The sequence below is a fragment of the Gobio gobio genome (assembly GCF_949357685.1).
Source record: "Gobio gobio genome assembly, chromosome: 23".
NCBI classification, from domain to species: domain Eukaryota; kingdom Metazoa; phylum Chordata; class Actinopteri; order Cypriniformes; family Gobionidae; genus Gobio; species Gobio gobio.
The window spans coordinates 35,167,348-35,182,335 of record NC_137119.1 but is presented as its reverse complement, the minus strand read 5'-3'; the positions used below and the strand labels follow the sequence as shown (position 1 = coordinate 35,182,335).

At 37.8% G+C, this 14,988-nt stretch overlaps 1 protein-coding gene across 1 annotated transcript in view; it reads right to left on the bottom strand.

Moving 5' to 3' along the window:
* The window catches only part of pde1ca (phosphodiesterase 1C, calmodulin-dependent a), a gene marked incomplete at both ends in the record, with an annotated part of 80,042 nt that overhangs the window by 26,644 nt on the left and 38,410 nt on the right, over window positions 1-14,988 (bottom strand). Inside the window, 3 exons of the mRNA XM_079805877.1 lie at window positions 5,751-5,817; window positions 6,119-6,301; window positions 8,865-8,978. Of these exons, the coding sequence (XP_079662003.1) occupies window positions 5,751-5,817; window positions 6,119-6,301; window positions 8,865-8,978 (364 nt within the window). The remainder of the gene's footprint in view (window positions 1-5,750; window positions 5,818-6,118; window positions 6,302-8,864; window positions 8,979-14,988) is intronic.

Below are 14,988 nucleotides of genomic sequence, written 5' to 3'. Positions count from 1 at the left end.
ATAAATTACTTTCACCTCCCTTATAAACAGGGTCTATGATGAATGATGTGTGATTCTATCGCTCTACAGTTCAATCCTGAGTCATGAAATGAACATCAGTAATAATACAGGGGATTTGGTCCACATTATGGCCGCCTGTGGTTTATTCATTTCTCTCTCTCTCTCTCTCTCTCTCTCTCGCTCTCCCTCCCATCTACTCTGAGTTTGACCCTCTGTTATTTCATCTCATCACTTTCAAAGAAAGTTCTATGTAGGTTTGATTAGTTGGTTGCAATGAACATTTGCAAAATGGTACATTAAATATTCACATCCTCAGATTGGAATATTTGTCCTGCACTCTGTCTCAGTCACGGCTGAGAGCTTTCAATAGCTTTAGGCTATACGCAGAGATATATATGCAGATTCACTGACTGCGGTGAGAACAGGAGAAAGAGAGAGGCCAAAATCCTGCTGCGAAGCTGCCAGGACATCCAGTCCAAACCTGCAGCCGCATTTATAAAACACTCGTACAATCAGATTTGATTTCAGATTTGTTAAAAGTGAGGCAGAAACTGAGATGAAAATGTTCTTATATAAACTTTTTCTAATGACTTTAAGTGACAAAAGTGTAAAAATAGTCATTCTAAATATTGAAGCCACAATGTGTAATTTTTCGTCGCTTATTCAAAAGAAAGGTGTAGCTTGATGACGCCTTGATTTCATGGAGTTTTTATTATGCCACAGACGAGCGCTTCCGCTTCTTCCGCTCATGTGTCTGTGGGGTAATGCAATGCTGTTTTATAATATTAGATACATTTGAGTGTGTTGAAAGTTATGTTATAATGCTACTCTGTACGTTCGCTCAGCGGCTACTATGAGACACTTGTTCACACCGGAGTAAGCTAGATCAATATTAGAGATGGTAAAACATGGTACTCGCGGTAAATCCAGAAAACGAGATTTAAACAAGAAGATTAACTGTGTTGAGCTGTATAAAAAATATTAGTTTTCTGGGGATGAATGTATCCAAACAGTTGAGGATAACACAGGTATGATTTCAGTAGCCGCGTTTCCATTACAGATTTGCGCAAAACTTTTGCGATATTTTCTAATAGTCTATAAAAAATATTGCGCAGTGACGGCATTTCCATTAACTGATGTTATGCGACTAAAACCATTTTTTTCCTCTCATGATAAATCATTCCAAAATAACAATTGTTAGGTTTATGTATATCCCAGCCACCGCACGCCATTATTTTTAATGAGACGTGTGTGTTATCCAAGCACTGATGGCAAGGAAAGCACCTTTGAGTGGCACACATGAGGTGTTATGATAAATTGTGGCATTTTTTATTCTATTTTTTTTTTATAAGTTTAATAAAGAACTCATCTTCTGTCCAAACATACCATCATCTGTAAAGAATGATCCACTTTTACATATGCCAGATTATTGTGACGCATTGCCACATACAGAGACGAGCGAAAAGTTTGAATTTGCATGGTGGTAACTCAAAGGGTTTTTTTACCACTTCGTTATTTTGGCTTCGTTTGTTGGAAATATAAACTGAATTTAGAAATGCTTTTGAAATGAAAAACTTTGCGTTTAATAAACAAAATATATTTTTGAAATGAAGACAGCGTTTGGAGTGGAGTGCAAAATCCACGGCCTTTGCTGTTATTGAGTGTACACAAATAAAAGTAGACAGTTTACTGTTTATAATTTTAAATATAAATGTATACATTTTATATTTATAATATCAAATTTCAATTTGCGTAATTTGAAGGGTAATGGAAACGCGGCCTCTGATAGGTGACACACAGACACGGTGCGTGTTCTGGTTAAATAATCGTATTTCTCTGGATTTAAACATTCTCTGAAACATTTGAGATAATGTAAGTCAACAAAATACAGTATATAACATTGTTTTAGTGGTTTTTGGATATTTTAATCCAAAAATCTTATAAATTGTGCCTTAAACAACAAATTATTATTTTTACAACATATATATTGGCATTCAAAGCCTGGGGTCAGTAAGATTTTTTTGAAGAAATTAATACTTTTATTCAGTGCAAACCCTCTTTTGGCATTAAAAAACTACTGTCAGTATTTACTAAAGACATACAGTGATAAATTAGCGCTGAGAGGGCATGGACAGGATTATTTTTGTGGATTCATTTTGTAGGAGTTTCCCTTTCAGATGCAAAATTCATGGGAGGAGAGTATTTAAATTAATCATGCAAGGTGATTTACTAAGGTTTGCCCTTGTCAATCTAGTGGTGTTTGCCCCATTATTTACAGCCCCAAAAAAACGTGTCTCATTATGGAAATGCTCCGGCTGCGTCGGTGTTCATTAATTTGCTGCCGTCAGTATATCGCGTGCAGAACTGTCCACTCCCATCGGCACTTTTTTCTGGAATTGCGCTCTCATGCTAATTTACCCCGTTTAGTAAATCTGGCCTAAAGACTTTTATAATGTTACAAAAGATTTCTATTTCGAATAAATGCTGTTTCTTCAGCATATCCATACCCACACATGATTCTACACATCTTTACAAATGAGGCTTTGACAAAGCAAGAGGTCTTGCAAGGATTAAAAACTCTTTATATAAAATGAAGCCTAATTAGTTTCAGCTTATTATCTTCATTTCTATTAAGATTAGGTGAACGGAGCCAGCAATTTCTGCTATTGTATGACAAGAACATCTGTATTAGAATTCCGTTAATTATCCTTGTCACTTAGCAGACATTTTAGTCAGATAAAGCAATCAGACTTGCTTAAAGGGTTAGTTCAACCAAAAATGAGAGAGACAGAAGAAAGAAATTCAGGTTTGGAACAACATAAGGCTGAGTAAATGATGACAGAATTTTCCTTTTTGGGTGAACTATCCCTTTAAGGGTATTAGACTTATAGGGGACTGCAGGAGATCTCTTTTCCATTTTTAAAGTTTGAACCTCTGCCCTTTGTGATACCAGCCTAGAGGCTTAACCACTAGGACACCACATTATTCTGTTCATTTGACTTTCATACACCTCAACAACAACAACAAAAAAAAGGTTCTGTTCGGTGTTGCATGTGGAATTTAAATGGGTTTGAATATTTACAAATGCTGGGCGTTCTAAAAAACGAAATGTTTAACCCTAGCTTACATGCATCACAAGAGAAAACATAGGTACAATTATTATTGAAGTGCCCCTATATTATTCTTTTTTTGAATATTACTTCATGCAGTGTGAAATATAGCTGTCTGTGAATGTAAAAGGTCTGCAAAATTTCAAAGATCAAGTTTTTGTCTCCTAAAAGAAAACAAGTCGTCAGCAATTCCAGTCTCACTTCCGTAACAAATCAACATTGCAACACATCTGCATAATGCCAGCCTATGGTTTTCATTGGCTGCCCACAAACAACGTCTACTTAATACTTTGGCCCGCCCTCAAACACTGTAGTTTTAGCTGAGAAGCAACATGTTATAGCAGCACGTTGTGTTGTCGTTGTGCTGTTTTCTGCGCTGTGAATCCACATTATATGCACTTCCATATTTTCATATTCCAAAGGATGAGGACTCGCATTGGAATTGATACACTGTTACTGTTTGTAGCACTATGTATTAAGCGCTGAGGAAGCCTCAGGAGCTGAAATTCAGATATGCTAATGGGAGTTTCGTTTCCAACACATACTGTAATCTGTAGATCAATCACAACAGACTGGGCTATCTGACCAATCAGAGAAGAGGAGGCTCTCAGAAAGGAGGGGTTTAGAGAATCTGGGTTCACGGAATCTGTTATCAAACCATTTCGGACACCGCGAGAAAAGAGATGAATGATGCTTCAATGTATATTATTAGAAAATTAATGTGTTTTTTTTTTTTTTTACATTGGATGTAAGTAAACCTACTGTAGCTCTCTGTTTTTTTATTTCAATTTTTTTTTACATTTTGAAATGACCATCTGAGCATTCGATGCATAGTGAAATTCTGCATACAAGATTCAAGATTCAAGATTCAAGAGTTTTATTTGTCACGTACACAGTTATATACACAATATACAACTGGCAGTGAAATGTAAACAGGTCCGCTCCATGGACAGTGCAAATAACAGTTACAAGAAATTAAATAGAAATAGAATAAAGTTAGAATAAAAAGTATTAACATAAGTAGAATTATAAATAAATCAAGTAAAAGATAAAAATAGGAAATAAGATAAAAATAAAAATATAAAAAATATGTGGATGATAAGTGAGATAAACTGTAGACTTAAAAATAAGTGGTTAACATAAAATATATAATATGTATATATAAAGAAGTATAATGTGCAAGGTTTATTACAGGTTGTTACGCAGTAACAATAGGGACGTAAAGTAAAGTGCAGTGCAATTGCAGTATGTGGATGTTAATGTTGAAAGACCGTATGTTTATGCGTGTGCGGGGGTGAAGTGAAGTGAAGGTGAAGGTGAGGTGAAGTGAAGGTGAGGTGAAGTGAAGGTGAGGTGAAGTGAAGTGAGTCATACTGTACTGTTCACAGCATACTGTATAAGTAATATGACACTATGCTATTCAGAACACAGCCTTAGAAGACAGAACATCTTAAATCGCTTTTAGTGCAGAGAGCAAGAATTTTAGAATTTCAATAGGCAAAGGAACAAAAGAATATTTGTAAAAGATTGTAGACTTACTACTGAAATGACTGTGCTGAAAAAATGAATGAGAAGCTGATAGAGAATAGATGCAGCGGATAACAGCTCTGAAATGGCGTTCTTGATCGAATAACAGCAGATTGGACTATAATTTCATGTGGAGAAAAGAATTAAAGCAGAATATTTTGAATTTGCACCTGCATTTTGCCTAATACACTATGTTTAAGATTTCTTTTATGCTTTTGAAAGAAGTCTCTCTTATTCTCACCAAGGCTACATTTATTTGATCAAAAATACAGTAAAGTTATAAAATATTTTTACAATTTAAAATAACTGCTTTCTATTTTAATATATTTTAAAATGTCATTTATTCCTGTGACGCAAAGCTGAATTTTCAGCCTCATTACTCCAGTCTTCAGTGTCACATGATCCTTCAGAAATCATTCTAATATGCTGATTTGCTGCTCAAGAAACATTTCTTCCTATTATCAATGTTGAAAACGTTGCTTTGTGATGTTTTTGTGGAAACGGTGATATTTTATAAAATCTGGATTCTTTGATGAAGAGAAAGTTCAAAGAGAACAACATTTATTTGAAGTATAAATCTTTTGTAACATTATAAATGTCTTTACTGCAACGTTTGATCAATTAAGTGTGTCCTTGCTGAATAAAAGTACACATTTCTATAAAAAAAAAACATCTTAATGACCGGAAATCTTTGCTACCGACATAAATGTAAGGATTTTTATTTTTCCACAGTCCTTTAAATGCAACTTGTGTGATTTTGCGTGTTGAAAAGGAAATTAAATTGTGTTGTCCACATATACACAGCTATCAGACTATACCAAAAACTGGCTAAACTCTCTCTGTGCTGTCTAAACCGTGTGTGTGAGCGGCAGGTAACCCAGCTGGCCGAGGGAAAGATCAATTGTTCACTTCGGTTGATTAAATAGGGCTGTTCGCCTGGAGACTCTTTCATTTTTTCATCTCCCTCTTGTTGTTTCTCACATACGCTATTGTGCATTCAAAACATGTCACATTCACACGTTTCACATTCATGTTGTGACCAGGTTGTGCGTGTGTTTGTGCATATGTGCATTTGAGGGCACAACCCTGAATCTGATTGGGCCGCTCCATTACCTTCAAGGCCGTGATCACGCTGGGCGGATAGCTCAGCCCCACCATGTTGGAGGTCCGTCGGTACATCCTGTCAGAAAGAGATAACGCACTTCTGTCAATGTGTGAGAGCTTCTGGGAAGTGAAAAAAGGGGGAAATCCCTTGTTTCACTCCTGATGCCCTTTAACATGAATATTTCAGGAGCATGCCGTGTTGGAAATATGACACAAGATAGGAAATGCATAGCAGGGTCACAGGTCAGTCCAGATCAATCTATTCAGTCAGTCAGTCCCTGTTTAAAATGTATCAGCTCTGGATCAGTTTTTTGAAAGTTTATAGGGTTTAAATGTGTTTACTTCATACCGGTAGCCTTGGAAAACCCCACACACACCTTTCTACAAATATCCCAGCTTGCACCGCGTGCACAATGCTGCGAAATCGCGGCTTCTCCTCCGACCGTCTTAACATCAGCCCCATCTGACGTGTGAAAGTTGATGCCAGCCAATCACGCACTTCCGAGGGAACCGAGTCGGACTGGATGTCGCTGAGCTCATCTTCTGTATCCACCAACCGCCTGCAGAAACACACACACATATATAAGAAACGATTGCTGTCTGAACTCTGAAAGACACGAAATGGGTAAGTCATGTCACTTCCGATCACGTCAGATGCAATTTCAAAACGCCTCTGAGCAAAAGTGATGGAAAGAAAGAGATAAAAATGTACAATTCCACTTCAAAAACTATCTGATCACCTAAACGTAATATGGAAGCCCATTTCTGCCAAATGAATTGCTTTGGTAAATCATCTATGATAAGATAAAAAGCATATTATTACATTAAAACATGAACTCATAATTATGACACAAAAGTCAAATGTAGGACAAGTCGTCAAAATGATGACTAATAATTTCAACTTTCTCATAAATATGACTAATTTCGACCTCTATTGTCAGGGTTATGTCATGTTTGATTTGTGTTTGAGTTTTACTATGAGTTGGTTTTTGCTCTTTTCTGTTTCCTTTGTTCCTTTTTCCCTATACTAGTTAGTTTCTATGGTTACTCATGGTCTGATTAGTGTTTGCACCTGGTGTTCATTTAGATGATTAGTTTGTTCAGTGTATTTAAGTCATTGTCAGTTCTCATTGCGTGTTACTTTGGTTGTTCTGTTTCTGAGTTGTAAACAAAACTAAAACGGTTAGATCCCTTTTCTCTTCATTATTGCAGCCAAAGGGGTCATGTATTGAGAAATCAACTTTCCCTTGAGCTTTTGAAAAGGTCATCTTAATATAAGAATATCCTGTAAGTTTCAGAGTTGAAAACTTCCTTGTTAGTCAAAGAAAAGCTTTTATTGACAGCTTGCTCAGCAAACGCTTGATCTGCGAATATTCTTCCCTTTGACGTCAGAGTGCAGTGAAACGCCGCCTTAACCGAAGACAGCGAATGCCTAATTCTGTAGCTCCGCCTACAGACTTGCGCCTGACATGTTAGATAGATAACATAGGCCTATGTGGGCCTAAACCAGATCGAGCGACCAAGCAATAAACATGCCGCATAAGCTTTCTTCGGATTCCAGTATTAGCAATGCATGGTTGAACTTTATTTTTTATTGTTTTTAAGCGTTTGTTCGCTTAATCACCGGATTCGTTTGTAAACAAGAGACTGGATTTGCAGACAGAATGAGATTAAAAAACGTTGTTACATTTAATATACATGTCTAACTAAACATAACTTCCACGCTGTCACAGGCTGGAGTATCCTTTGTATTTGAGGTGTTGTTGGTTCATTGTCCTGCAATTCGTGATCAGACTAGAACATGTATGGGCCAGGGCTCGCACTTAAATCTTAAATAGTGAAATAACATTCCTTTCTTGATGTGCATTGTTCACTCTCTTGATTGGTAATTTGAAGGAAAAATACAATCGCAGAAGTTTTGAACATGCTGATTTGTCTGCAGTGAAGTTTTGCTGGTGCATGTACTTGGCTTGTGGGTGCGCGAGTGTGTGTGTTTGTTATGCACGGTTCGCGGTTATATCCACTGATCGGGCAGGCCAAGTAATAAAAAATTACATTCCAATTAATTGCGGGTGGATGAGAGATAAATCATTGTTTTTGTTTGATAAAGATATTTTGCAAGCCCTGTGGGTGAATCATTCCGGTTGCCGTTTCTCCACATTGGAAGTTTTCAAAACAATTCCTCATGTGTACTGACGGGGGAGCCGAAGCTCATTATAATATACAGAACTGTAATCCAATCATAGCAGTGGGCGTTTACTTCCAAGTCTTCAATGCAGCACACCCATAAAAAGAGAGGAGCTAGGCTCAAAACCAGGGTCGAAAATAGCCTATTACTTATTCATTATGATGTTTTTGAATGTAAAAACCACGCAAAGTTTGCAGATGATTAAACTGTTGTCTGAGGTCAACTTATGACGTTTGCGACGCAAACGTCATAAGTTGACCTCAGACAACAGTTTAAAAAAATGTCCCCTTTAAAACATCTGGCATTACTAATTCTCTCATGAACATGTCAAGCAGAGTCAAGGTGTATGTTGAGACTAATAATTGCTAATAATTCCTCTCTCACATCGTTATGATATGGGAAACACATTATAGCACATAGACTTCTATGTACTACATTTATGATACTTTTATGGCGTTTGGCATCCTTTTTGAAGTCTGAAAGCTCCATTCATTGCAATTGCATAGAAAGCAACAATCAACAAACAAAATCTTCCTTTTGTGTTCCATGAAAAAAAAGTCAAACTGGTTTGGAAAAACATGACGGTGAGTGGATGAATACAGAATTATTTAGCATTTAATTTGATGCAGGGGACATTTCCTTCTCAGATGGTGGTCAAATTTTCCATTTCTGTCTGAAGAACTGAAACAAAACACATCAAATACTGGAACACTCATTGCAGAGGGGAGACACAGTAGAAAACTACAATCCCCCTTCCTTTTGCATCTTTATTTCAAATCAACAAAGGGATTTAAGAGCAGCTTTAAGGATTACACTATTCTAATGCACTCTAGGAACAACATGACCCTGACATCTGAACCCAAATGTGTTGATTTAACGTTGAAGAGAAAGAGAGGGAGAGAAATACACAATGTGTGTGTGAGAGTTTTGCTTACCTCGTCTCTTCAATATAGACAGACTCCAAAACGGATGCAGCATATTCTAGGTTTTTCTTCAGGTCCACAACAGAAGCCTCACCTCTCTCCAACTGTTTCACCAAACATCTCAGCCTGAAATGGACAAAAAAAAGGACACAATTTGATTAGGAAAAAAAGATAGGTTTGGATTTAATGCGCCTTTTGTCTTTATAAAATAAAAAAAATACATAAAATAAACAATTAATTAATTAAATAAATAATAAAATACGATAAATAAATGTAGATCAGATTTAAAGCCACACTCAAGAAGAAATTAAGAACAAACAAAGAATTTGCATTTCTGATGGAAAAAACATTCCATAAAGCAAAAACTTGAGTTTTTCGGTAAGAGTCTTTAAAAGCCGAACTGTGAACATACTGTGGGTGGTTTGTGGCTACTGAATGCATTTTAGACAAAAAAGAGAACAGATTCATCCATTATCTTTATTGGCAAAGCGCTTTTACTGCTGACCGTCTCCAGATTCTTTTCACTACTGAGAAATAAACTGATGTGAATAAGCTGAAAGTGTATTATAATAACGATAGTTCCAGTTCTGGATGCAGTCTTGAGTTACAACAGTGCTAAAATCCACATAATAATAATAACTATAAATATGTTCTGAAACACCTGATTTGTTTTAGTTTAATGTCCCCTTGCTAAATGAAACGTCTTCAACATTTTAAACATTCAAACGTTTTTCTTTGGATTCCCAATGGTGAGCAGCATGAAGTGCCCTGGCAACGTAGCTATAATTCAGTAAACAGAATGCGTCACGGTTGTGTTCATGAGCCACTTAAAGCATCTCTGAAGTGAACTACGATCTTCACTCATGTGGACAAAGGGCCGCATCAAAAGGCCATCAGTGATGTCTCAGGTGTGGGTCTGGGTGTTTGCATGAATGGAGAACACAGGAAACATGTTTGACCCAATTCCCATCCCAAATGACTGGACTATGCGAGCCAGAGCAGCATGCAGTGATGAAGCAAAGTGAAATCATGCCGTCAATCCACTGATATATATATATATTTTTTTATTGATATATATTTCTTCCCTGTCAAAATAACGGAACAAACTTGGAATTATTCAGCTTTTAAGAACAAGCAGAAGATATGATATATTTGATTTCAGCAACACATTTCCCTGGTTCCCCAATATATACACTATATTGCCAAAAGTTTTAGGACGTCTCCCTTTACATGCACATGAACTTTAATGACATCCCATTCTTAATCCGTAGGGTTTAATATGGAGTTGGCCCACCCATTGCAGCTAAAACAGCTTCAACTCTTCTGGGAAGGCTCTCCACAAGGTTTAGGAGTGTGTTTATGGGAATTTTTGACCATTCTTCTAGATGCGCATTTGCGCATTTGTGAGGCAGGCACTGATGCTGGACGGGAAGGCCTGGCTCGCAGTTTCTGCTCTAATTCATCCCAAAGGTGTTCTGTCGGGTTGAGGTCAGGACTCTGTGCAGGCCAGTCAAGTTCCTCCACACCAGTCAAGTTCCTTGTGAACTGGTGCGCAGTCATGTTGGAACAGGAAGGGGCCAAACTGTTCCCACAAAGTTGGGAGCATGAACTTGTCCAAAATGTCTAGGTATGCTGAAGCATTAAGAGTTCCTTTCACTGGAACTAAGGGGCCAAGCCCAACCCCTGAAAAATAACCTCACCCCATAATCCCCCCTCCACCAAACTTTACACTTGGCACAATGGAGTCAGGCAAGTACCGTTCTCCTGGCAACCGCCAAACCCAGACTCGTCCATTGGACTGACAGACAGAGAAGTGTGATTGGTCACTCCAGAGAACACGTCTCCACTTCTCTAGTGTCCAGTGGCGGCATGCTTTACACCACTGCATCCGACGCTTTGCATTGCACTTGGTGATTTAAGGCTTGGATGCAGCTGCTCGGCCATTGAAACCCATTGCCTGCATGTGTAGGAGCTTCATTTTATACACCTGTGACCATGGAAGAGATTGGCACACCTAAATTTAAGTGATTTGGAGAGGTGTCCCAATACTTCATATATACATATACACACACAAAATAGTATATCAGTCTGGCTAGTAACTAAAACAATTATATTGCCAAGGTGTGCATAGAGGGCTGTTTCTTTACTTTTTTTAAAAAGAAACTTTGACTTTGTGTTTATTTAACTAAGAAAATTGTGATCAAAATAAAATAAAATAACAGTCCTGATACTGATAATAAATATGGAATTATAGAAAATAAATATGAACCAATTTACATTGGTCAGTTTGGGAGCAGCTGCACATTTAGTTAAGTTTTGTCCATTTCTGCCAACAAAAAAAAAGGCGACTAGTGACTTTCCTCTCAATGGCCTCCCGTCTTCTATCTTCAAGTGGATGGCAGCTGTATTATTTGAATGAAGTGCTCTCGTTCAACTGAAAAGCGTGACGTCGGAAACAGGGTCGAGGACACGCTGTTTGAACAATGTTATCAAAACAGGCGAGGCAGAGCAGAAACACATTTCCCTGGTTCCCCAAGGAATCCCCTCCTTTAGACAAGCACGCAATCGATGCGACAATTCAATGCCATCCCATTAGAGGATTAGTACTTCCTAGAATCTGTCTGGAGCAGAAATGATAAGAGCAAAAATTCTTTAAGCGTGTACGTCCGCTCGGCCACGACTGCACAATGTATGACCTTTCTAATACAGAGAAAGAGCCAGATTAGATGCTCATGATTAGACCATTAGACCACGCCTTCTGTCTCAAATTGAGATGGGATCAGATTTAGAAAGCATGATTCAAATGAAGGACTCCATCAGAATTATGGGCTAAAGGAATTGAGGAACGTACATGTGTTTTAGCCCTGATTGCTGAGCTCTGTAATGTCTGTGAATGGGATCCGGTGAAGCTGAAACGCATCAACATGTTGCAATTTCCTTGAGCTGAATACTACAGGGAAATTCACTTTTAATGTCCATCTAACAGACAGGTGTCAACAGGGAACTGCTTTTATTGATTGTGTGTTTTTGTTCTTAAAATGGCATGGATGGATTATGATGTCAGCACACCCACCAGCACAGCATTTTCTACAGGATAATTTGAGTTTACTATACTAGCATGGCAACTAACATCATGCAAAATGTGCAATTATACTAGCAAAGTGTACCTAATAAAGTGGCCAGTGAGTGTATATAAGTACATTGTTGCAACAGGACTGTGCGCATTGCGCATGCGATGCGTTGGCCATGCATTCGTGACTGCATTTGCATATTTGCATTTGCACAGAGTATGTGTGTTTGGCTGAAGGCGAGCTCTGTATGCAAATATCATTCTATTCAATGCTCATTCACTGTCATATTTTGTCAAACGCTGTTGTACAAACAGACCACCAGTGATATCGGCTTCCTGTTCATTAGCGGCTTCTAATGAGCATGTGTGCCGATGACTCATCATGAATGTTTGACTTCTGATAAACTCCAGCCTAAGGGGTTAAAATACTGCAATCCCTCTATGCACAACTCTATAGCTCTATTAGAAAAAAACCTAAGAGCAATTTCCAGCATTCCAAAAAGGTAGGATACTTGAATTATTTTGCCTCTTTTTTATCCAAGTGCATCTTATTATATATATATAAATTTATACAAAAGTTTTGGGACGCCTGCCTTTACATCCTCATGAACTTTAATGACATCCCATTCTTAATCCGTAGGCTTTCATATGGAGTTAATATGGAGCTTCAACTCTTCTGGGAAGGCTTTCCACAAGGTTTAGGAGTTTGTTTATGGGAATTTTTGACCATTCTTCTAGAAGCGCAGTTGTGAGGTCAGGCACTGATGTTGGACGAGGAGGCCTGGCTCGCAGTCTCTGCTCTAATTCATCCCAAAGGTGTTCTATAGGGTTGAGGTCAGGACTCTGTGCAGGCCAGTCAAGTTCCTCCACACCAAACTCGCTCATCCATGTCTTTATGGACCTTGTTTTGTGCACTGGTGCACAGGAAGGGGCCATCCCACTGTTCCCACAAAGTTGGAAACATGAAATTGAAAAACAACCCCACACCATAATACCCCAATTCCAAACTTTACACTTGGCACCAGTGTTGGGGAAAGTTACTTTGAAAAGTAATGCATTACAATATTGCGTTACTCCCTTAAAAAGTAACTAATTGATTTACTTAGTTACTTTTTAAGAAAAGTAATGCGTTACGTTACTTTTGCGTTACTTTTTCTCACCTGGGCTGGGCTTGTTTTTGTTTATAACAAAAAAGTTATATTTTTGTGCAACGGTAAAGACCTCTTCATACCAAAATTGAAATAATAAGGTAAAAATGCAGATTCACGCATGAACAGTAGAGGGCGCAGCTCTGCTGCGCTGCCATTCTGGATAATGGAGGAATCGGACGCAGGAGAAAAAAGTTTTACCAATAAAAACTAAAAATCTAGTAATTTTCATCATCAAAGGTCAGCAGCAAGACATTGGTCAATTCAATATACAGGTAGATTATGCATAAACATAGTTGTTTTATTTAACATTTAATTATTGGAGGTTTGCATAGTATTCTGATTTTGCATTTGACTGATTTTATTCATTTTGAGGAGAACGGAATCTTTATTGTGAGAGTGAGATAAATCAATGCTCACATTTAGTCTAGAACGACAATAACCATCATGTTTACACACAACACCTTTGCACTTAGGCAGGAGAGCTGTCAGTCAAATTAATGTGAAAAAGTAACTCCGATATTTTGTTGTAAATTTGAAAAGTAATGCGTTACTTTACTAGTTACTTGGAAAAAGTAATATTATTACGTAACTCAAGTTACTTGTAATGGTTAACCCCCAACACTGCTTGGCACAATGCAGTCAGTCAAGTACCGTTCTCCTGGCAACCGCTAAACCCAGATTCGTCCATCGGATTGTCAGACAGAGAAGCGTGATTGGTCACTCCAGAGAAAACGTCTCCTCTGCTCTAGAGTCCAGTGGTGGCGTGCTTTACACCACTGCATCCGACACTTTGCATTACACTTGGTGATGTAAGGCTTGGATGAGCTGCTCGGCCATGGAAACCCATTCCATGAAGCTCTCACACACTGTTCTTGAGCTAATCTCAAGGCCACACAAAGTTTGGAGGTCTGTAAATATTGACTCTGCAGAAAGGTGGTGACTTCTGTGCACTGTGTGCCTCAGCATGTGCTGACCCCGCTCTGTGATTTTGCGTGGCCTACCACTTCATGGCTGAGTTGCTGTTGTTCCCAATTGCTTCCACTTTGTTTTAATACCACTAACAGTTGAGCGTGGAATATTTAGCAGTGAGGAAATTTCATGAATGGACTTATGTGGCAACCTTTCACAGTCCCACGCTTGAATTCACTGAGCTCCTGAGATCAACCCATTCGTTCACAAATGTTTGTAGAAGCGTCTCCATGCCTAGATGCATGATTTTATACACGTGTGGCCATGGAAGTGACTGGAACACCAGAATTCAATGATTTGGAGGGGTGTCCCAATACTTTTGGCAATATAGTGTATATATACACTGTCAAAATTAGCACATTAACGCATACATTTTTTCAGTTTAACGCGTTAAAAATATTTAACGCAATTAACACAGCATCCATTTTTTCTGTCACCCTTGGCCTAGCATTACATTATATGATCACGCTCTTATTCATGCAAATAATCCATTCAAGCGCCACAAGACAAACAAGAATGTGCTGTCTGTGAATGTCCTGTCTGTGTGACACATATAATGAAATAAATAAATATACTTTTTTTAAAAATTTATTAAAACAGATATCATCTGTGGTATTATTTATATTAATAATAGGCTATATGAAAAATATGATAAAAACATATATATAAAAATTGAAAATATTTGTATCAAAATAGTTTAGTGTATATTTGTTCAATAGTTTATTTATAATTGTATTTTACTCAATATTTATGTGTGTGATGTATTTTTATGCTGTGTATTGTACTGTTTTGTTCACTTGTGTTTGGAACAGAGTTTTTTTCATCACCATCAGAATTTGTATATTTATAGATTTAGATGGGAATATCCTGTCTTGTAAGTGCTGAAGTCTGTGCAGAGGCTCCAGATCTCGAGGGCGTCACAACCAGACCGTTCAATGAAGTATCT